The 8,571-nt window shown below is 40.2% G+C and overlaps 1 protein-coding gene across 13 annotated transcripts in view; it reads left to right on the top strand.

Annotated features, from left to right (window-relative positions):
* LOC144198378 (nuclear factor 1 X-type-like) overlaps window positions 1-8,571 on the top strand; it is a 131,058-nt gene that overhangs the window by 29,947 nt on the left and 92,540 nt on the right. For all 13 annotated transcript variants that reach the window (XM_077719358.1, XM_077719355.1, XM_077719359.1 and 10 more), the window contains exon 2: window positions 6,174-6,257. Coding sequence is in view for 12 of the 13 variants with exons in the window: in XM_077719355.1 (XP_077575481.1) it covers window positions 6,174-6,257 (84 nt within the window). In the remaining variant the exon portion in view is untranslated. The remainder of the gene's footprint in view (window positions 1-6,173; window positions 6,258-8,571) is intronic.

Genomic DNA, 8,571 nt, shown 5'->3' with positions numbered 1-8,571 from the left:
TTACCCTTCGCTGAGGTTTAAGGTAAACGCGCCGTTAGACATTGGCGAGTCATCGGCAGGGATATCGCTCCCCCCGGTTATGTTTTGATGGCGGTGTGATCATTTCACAGTCGGGGGTCGTTGAGAAGCAACTCCTCAGGCAAACGCAGGCCAAGACGTTGGCAGCTACTCGTCTGGGAGGGGCGGGCAGACCACCTCCGTTATTCCGTACGATTAAAAAGAGTCTAATTTAGTTATCTGTCTGGTATATGGTGCATTTATTATTATAGTCTGATTTGTTCAGTTATGAATTTTTGCCCCTTTGCCGTTAACACGGCGAAAAGGATAACCGTGAAAAGCACCCTTGACGACACAAAGGAATGATTGTGCCAGGCTCCAACCTCGTTGGTAAAGGCACTACTTGCAGGCCAGTAGCGAGTGCGGTTTGGCAGGTGTAAAATGTGTGAATACTGTTAGTGATTATCTGGTTTACAAAAGTGGTGTGAAGGGCAAGCGGCGTGACAGAAATATGTTGTAACCTGGAATGGTCCATCGCAAAAGCAGACAAAAAATAGGAAGCTCCTTAAATGAAAAGGTAATGATAGGACAACTGAAGCATTTTGTTCAAAGTGTAATGTTTTTCCAGTAAGATGAGTATTAATGGACAGTCAAAAAACTGCCTATATGTTCAACATACATCAGAAATAATTGGATATGTGCACAAGGTTGTTTTTGGTCCAAGAAATCATAGATTTTTTTCCTTTCCAAAAATATAAGATTTTAACAAAAAATGGAACACTTTGCCAAAAATGCCTTTTTGAAAGAGAAATCATTTTTAAAAATTGGGCCATGAGAACACTATCTTCTCTAAAATTTCAAGTATTCGAAATATAATGACATCATAATTTACCATGTTGAAAATATTTATATTATATGTAAACTTCATTCAGTTCCTCTTATTATGAAGGGTCACAGGGTGCTGGAGCCTATCACAACCAACAATGGGCAGCAGGCAGGGGTCACCCTGAACTGCTTGCTAGTCAATTATATACAGTTAATAGACATATATAGTGGGTAATTATATAAAATATTCCAGTGCCAGTTCAGAAAAATATTAGCCAGGATTTATTTTAAATATTTAACCTGTACTGAAGAATATCTATATTGACAATAGAAGTCAAATTTCTTACCATAAAACACATTAACATGCCTTTATGGCATTTTAATGCAGCATGTTTATTTCCATGAACATGCTCCCTTTTGCCTTCCAATTGTTTTGTCATAGATAAGACCACCCCAAGAGAGAGGTCTAATGAACGGGTGGTTATCTGGTGTCCAGAGGTGGTGTGGAGTGCAAACAGTGTGGCAGCAAAAAAACGTTGCAGCCCGGAACATTCCGCGTTACAATTGGTGCACCATTTGCCAAAGTCAGTAGTTATGGATGAGCCAGTTGAGCAAGAGCATGATAGTTTACAGGCTCGGTGCCAGCCTAATCTGATGTTCAGGTGTGTCATAAGTGTGCAAACTTGTTTCCTTCACAGTTGATTTGAATTGCTATCTCCTTGACTTTGGGGATAATCTCAACTACCTGAGCGCAAATCCACTATGAAGAAAGCTTGAATTTGCCTTTGTTGTGCTGCCAATGTCCTCTATTGACGTTTCAAGTGAAAACGCAGATTTGGGCCTGTTGTTGATACAAAGTATATAGTTGAAATAACACTAAAAACCAAGCCAGCAATCTTCAACAACAACAAAAATATGTTTGTGCATGGCAGCCATACTCAACATAGGTGAATGGACAAAATACGGCTGATATTGAATATGTGGAGCTCAAAGTTGAAAGGGTATACTTGGATCATTTTGCAAATGTTAAAATCCGTCATGATTTATCTATTATGGAAAGTTTGTGTTTTCAGTTTGGGTAGCGGGTGGGTTACAATATTATAAACCCTGGACTGGTGCCTAGCCAATTGCTGAAAGTTCAGCCGCATGCAACAAAAAATTGCACCAATGCTATAAAAGATGTAAGTATAGACATCCAACAATATAAAAACATTTACTTCCGCTAGGGAAAATTAGAGAAGATCCACTGATTTAGGTGAACATTTTTTTTCCCAATCCATTATCAAAATACTTTCACAATCGGTAGTTATTGAAATATTGTTGCACCTGCAAATTGCTTCTATAGGACATCATAGACAAAAAAGAAACATTCATAAGAACTGATTTCTTAACATTGTGATTTTCTTCATTCAATTTGTCAGGTGTATTATATTTTGAAAATACTAAAATCTAATTTTGAGTGTGTCTTCTACTAATTATATAGTCTATTCTATGAGTAGACTTGGCTGTACTTGTGACCTCCATCACCCTCAAGTGGAGTGAAATCATTAAGGCCCATTCATCCATCTCACTGTCCCTCATTTTTTAATGTAACCCCATCAGTTTCTCATCTTCTTTCTCACCCCCTCTTCTTCCTCTTGAGACGTCTGTGTGAAAAATAGTATTTTTCCAACACATCTCCCCGCGGTAGCTTTGGCAGGCGCTCACACGGCGGCAATGTCTGCCTTTCATACATCCCCCTCGCACTCACTGGAACAGATCGCCGGTGACGCACGCCCACCCCGACGCCCGCCCGGTGTCTTTTGAAAAGTTGCCATCTCTCATAGGTTGGCTGGACTCTCTTCTTTGTGTCCTATCCTTCAACATCTCATTCATTTTTCAACCTGCACTTTAGAAATGAACAGTTTCTGCAAATAGAGTAAAAAAATGCGGCCTATAGAAGCTAATTTAAACAGCTTGCGATCAAGTGGCTTGTCGAAGCCACTACGTAATGCAATGATTACGTTGCCATTCACAGACTTTCAATGAAGCCATGTGAGAATAAATTCCACCACCGACCGAGGCCCTTCATACAATATTCCGTGGAGGTGTGTGTTTGAGCATGTGCAATTTTGGGGAGATATCACCTCAGAAGATTTTGGCCATATGGTGGTGAGCAAATAACAGTAGTGACAAAGAGGAGGAAGCCTGGTGAGAAATAATGTAAAAACCCAATGCTTTATTTGTTATTTTCAGGGAAAAAATGACGGATCAGATGGCTGAAACAAAAAAAAAGTTTTTAAAATATCCCAATCACCTTCCCTGCATATTTGGAGAGTGAGAAAATGTGTCTCAATTAACACATTTGCATGGGGCGATGATGGCTGACTCCAAATAGGTCACTGACTCAATCTCCCGCCTCCGAATTTTTCCTCTAAAATGTTAATTAAGAAGAGCTTTGAGATTTTTCTGCTCAGGGCTGGCCATATGGGCTGGGCATATGTTATATATATATAGTACAATTTATAATTCATACAGCGCTGCGGGAGGGAACGTTTCAGGGCCTGGAGTTTTTATTTGGGGGCTGGGGGGTTTTACTACAAAGGGGATTCAGTATGTTCGGGCCTCCCAAGTGGCAGGTAGTGAGCTTCGCCTATTTATTAGCGTCATGTTATTTACTGTTTCGCAATGTGATCAACACCTGTTTCTGTGGTGGATGATTTAAAAGAGCATTCGAATGGGTTTGCGTTGTTTGCTTGATAGGAACTGCATACTAGGTAGCTACTTTTCAGATTTTCTTCCTGTCTGGGGGGTACACAGTTTTAACAAAGTCCTCCAGAGGCTGATAAAAATTTGTATTTGTGTTGTGGTGAATGACTTGGCTTACAAAAAAGAATTGATGGCCGCAATAGATAATTAGAAAGACCATCCCTACCCTCTGTGACACTGTCTCATAGATCTGAGTGTGCTATGGAATGAAAAGGAAGCAATTATTTTAGTATTTCCCAGGCCTCAAGTCAAAGCATAAAAAGTTGCTATTTTGGATATGTGCCCCTTATAAATGGTCATTTGCTGTAAAAACGGAGCGTAAATAATTAAAATTCACAGTGTACTAAAGCAGACTGATTGATTGCTTTATCGACTAAGTAGTATGTCCAAAAACATTCGTCCTTATATTGCCTTTGGAAATAGATGCCTTGAACTTTCCTAACTGAGCCAGTTGTCCCACTGCCACCTTCCAACAGCACATGTATTAATCATCAAAATGGGCCATGGCAGCCAATGGAAACGTAGTGGATGACACTTATTTGGGCTCAGTGTCGGCCAATCGGCGGAAGTACGAAGCCCCACCTGATTTTGTCTCCGACCGAGATGAGCGAATGAAAACGGGCGCTCCGCTCACCTGATTGGAAGTGCGCTGGTTGGCTGGCGCGTACTCCTGCACAGGTGCCACTGATCTGCGAGGCCAATCGGATACGACATTGGACACGTGGCCTGGCTGGAGGCGACATAGTGTAATGCAGCACAGAGCACTATGTCTTATCAGCGGGCCTCTATCCCACAATCCAGCCTGAACAATGGGCAGTGTGTTGCCCCCGTAAGCAATGTTTATGCACTAATAAAGATGATTAGAAAACCACACAATTGCCAAAAAATGGAAGGTTTGTGAGTGCAGATTATCTGTAATAAAACAGTGAGGGGGGAGAGAGGGAGGCCTCTCATTGCGAAGGATATGAATAGCCTTTGTTTTCGCCACAACTCGCGGCTGTGCGGTCTGCCAGCGTCTGGCTCTTATTACGGGGTTTGTGTCTGTGAGTCTGCTTAAGTGCCACGCACGTGTTCGCCCGTGTACAAGCGTGAGAATGTAAATATGCGCAGGTGATTATATTTTTCTAGATGCCCATTTAAACAGGGCTCATGTTGTTGCTGAATAAATGTGTCACGGGGTCCTGGCTGGCACAAGAGCTCCTGTTTGCTTTTTTCCTTTTTTTCTTTTTTTTTTATCCGTTAAAGTTATGAAATGCAATAGGATTTCGCAGAACGCTGCAACGGCTGTGGGATTTAGCTTCCTTCGGCTAAGCAGAGAGGGATAGCTTGATCCAATCAGCGTCACCACGGCGAAGAGAGACCATTTCACAGCGTTGAGCTGTGCCAGAACCCTGCCTTGCTGGCCTGCTTGAATTAGAATACAAATGAAGCCCAGTCAATGCACACATGCATGTATACAGAGCGGTACTTACACAAGGCTGGCTTGAGTTGGTGCAAAAGCTGGCTGTCAGTCAGAACTTTGTTCTGGCGCTGAAAAATATAGTACATTCAAGATTGTCTACAGAGATGTATATTTAATTTTTTTTGTAATTTTGAAAGCGCGGTGTCCTACCACATTGGTTGGAAATTCTTTTACCTCAATAAAATGAATACAAAAAAGAAAATGTTACCTATCGTAACATACTGTATTCACTCACGAGGGTTGCAGGGGGCGATGGTTCCTACCCAGCCAACCACGGGCACCCTGAATTGGTTGCAAGGCAATCACGATCCCACCGCCACCGAATGGGAATTGAACCCAGACTGTCCGCAACAAAGTCAGGTGGAAGAACCACCGCACCATTTTGTGAACCTACTTTATATGAATCAAAAAGTGTTTGTGCAAAAATGTATTGTCTGTTTGATCATTTCTTTCTCACATCACAATTAGGAGTTTTGTTTGGGTGTCCTGTCACTGAAAGATAATTGGGCTACTGATCAGGGGAGGGCAACGACTAGGTCGCAAAAGTAAGTCAGGCAGTGTTCTCTTCTCGTGTGAGTGTTCAAAGATCTACTCTGAAACCTGCCAAGTTGCTTGCATAACAGCCAGGATCCCTTGGGGCCACCCTGATCACTTTCAAAAATATTTCAGATTTATCTGGATCAGCTATCTTTGGAGCACCAGAGCGGACGATCAGTAAAAAGAAAGCAACTATTTGGATGCAATCCATCCAGGATTTTGTGCTTGGGCTAAATCAGTGATCTTCCATTATAGCTTGTTTTTTGTTTTTGATTCCATTGCTGCTTATTGCATTCTGTTTTGTTGAACAATCGTGTTGTTGCCTCTTGACACTATTGTTGTACTTGTACTGATCTCAATACACGATTGCACATAAAATCTGATACAGTTCTCATTCTCATATCTGATTTGTCAGTGTGAATGGAGCATTTCAGGTCAATAGTTGGACAATGCATGAACAAAAAACACATTTTTTGGGAGGTCAAATAAAGGCTTACTCTAGAATATGCTTTTTTTTAATATACCAATAAGATTTTGTATACTACATGCATCAATCATTTTTGATAGAGTATTTAAAAGCATCTTTTTTTTCTCTCTTCTGCAGGCTACCGACGCTTACCTGGTGAACGACGATCCTGTCAGAGGCCCAGGAGTGCCTGAATGTTTCCTTGTGTCCGATACATACAGGGTAAACAAACACACACTCACACAAACCAATGAACCGCAAACACAAGGGATTCATTTTGGGGCTGTTCAAATAAGTCTAGTGGATTAACAGAATCTTAATTCGGTTGAAAATAAATCAAGAAAGGTGCCTTTTTTTTTTTTTTACAGCCATACACCTTTGACGATGATCAATCTTATCGCAGGAATTTAAATGCATTTTGTATCAAAGAATATCCAACCTCTTTCAACATAAATTCAACATTTTTTTTCTACAGTAAAATTATTCTGCATGCCACATACTCTTATCCAGGAAGCCGTGAAATGATACATTCAAAATGACATGCAAGAATGCACCTTAAAATTGCAACTTTACCCTCACATACTTTGCAGTCTTTAGTGCAGATATGTAAAGCCCTTTTTCCTCCATTGCTGGTACTAAACATGTTTTTCACATTAAAGCACAAAGGTGAACAATACAGGACATTTTTAGAAGTATGAAGTGGTTTACTAGTACGTTTTATCCTGACGAAAATGTACAAATTTACAGGATTATTTTAGTGAATGTGACACGGTTAAATGGTTAGTGCTTCATAGTAGTTCTGAGATCGAAGGCTTAATCCTCATATGACTTTCTTTTTTGTCCCTGTTACCTGTGTGGGTTTTCTGTGGGTTAGCGCACTCTCCTCCTACGTCCTATAACATCCATGGAAGGCTAAACAAACTCTCCAAATTCTCAATAGGCATGATTTGAGTGTGAATGGCTGCTTGTCTCCTTGTTCCCTGTGATTGGCTGGCAACCAATTCGGGGTGCACCCCGCCTACAGTCTGTCTGGGATCGGCTCCAGCGACTCTTGTGAGGATAAGAAAATTCATGAATTGTTTTAACAAATATTTAGATATGACAGAAAACTAAGTTATATGGCTTTGGGTTCCACTAGTTATAATTACTTAATGTGAAATTTGACATTACATTTCAATTATTGTAATTTAATTTTCAGTGTAACCCAAATTCTAACTCATACAACGGTGCCAGTTTTCCTTTTACACAAATAACTATGGAAAGGACTGTATTGCACTTGATTTGGAAGTGAGTACAATTTCTTACTGTCCGATGCCAATAAAAACTTGATTTAATCTAAAAATTCCCAAGTGAAAACATGCTCTTTCATTGCACACGGTAAACGTTTAAAAGCAGCTTGCCATTGACATTGCTCCAATTGCAAGCAGCCTTATAACATCTCCAATGCCGACACTGTTGTATGAGGTGCTTGTTAGCCATAATGGCCTTTCTGACTGCACATTGCTGTACATGTACTTTACGTATACGACTGGTAAGCTCACATAAACAAATCTGAATGGGAGCCAGATCCACCTGTTTCACACATTTATCCCGCTAATGGTGATATCAGCCTTGGCTTTTAACATATAACGTAACCACAGGAGACGGTAAACATAAAATGCGGCGTGTGTCAACGGGAGACCACAATGCGCTAAAGTGTTGTCACACCATGTGGTTTCCTCGTGTGGCAGGCACGGTCTTGGAAACCGCCGGAGATCGAGGGAGTGGGATTTTCTTAGGGTAGCGGTCAAGATGGAAGAAACGCTAAGGTTTTAGATGAAAACTGATGAGTTCTGGTGGATCGTAAGTTCTCCTGTGGTTGCTATAGTTTGTTGTTTGGCTGCTGGGGTCTTTATGTTGTGTTGAATACTGAGATGGGTGTCTAGGCTTCATTCCAGCTACAGACAAAGAAGTCTGCTTAAGTTAGACACTGTAGAAGAAAGATCGAGAAGAGAAATGGCCAGAGGGAGGAACAGGTCCAGGACACATTTCATAATAGACCTTAGCACAGATTAATGTCAGACATTTTTGAACCACACTTTTTAAAAAAATGTTTTGAATTAGTATAGGTATTAGGAGATTTAATGTTTTTGGTTATTCCCAATTAGTTTTTCTCCCCCTAAAATCAGATGATGAGTGAATTGGGTTAGGCATTTGAGAAGTTAACAAATCTTATGATTATCAAAAGGTTGTATTTTAAATTCGCAGTCGGTCCTTGAATTATTTCATTTTTAATAATTGGAGCTCTTCAGACTATAGCAAAAAGGACAATAGAACATTTTTATTTACACACAACATTTTTCTCTCTTTTTTATCTCTGGTAAAAGTAGTCACTTTCATCGTTTCACTTTCCTAATTCTTATACTACTTCATAACTCATTTCAAAATGTATTTTTATTTTTAGAAGATGGCTATTATATACGGAATCATGGCAGCGTTTTCATTTTTCACTACTTAAGGGTTCCTTGTTAAAAAAACATTTTACTTTTAAAGGATA

The sequence above is a fragment of the Stigmatopora nigra genome, chromosome 6 (assembly GCF_051989575.1).
Source record: "Stigmatopora nigra isolate UIUO_SnigA chromosome 6, RoL_Snig_1.1, whole genome shotgun sequence".
NCBI lineage: Eukaryota > Metazoa > Chordata > Actinopteri > Syngnathiformes > Syngnathidae > Stigmatopora > Stigmatopora nigra.
This window is presented reverse-complemented; position numbering and strand designations above follow the sequence as displayed.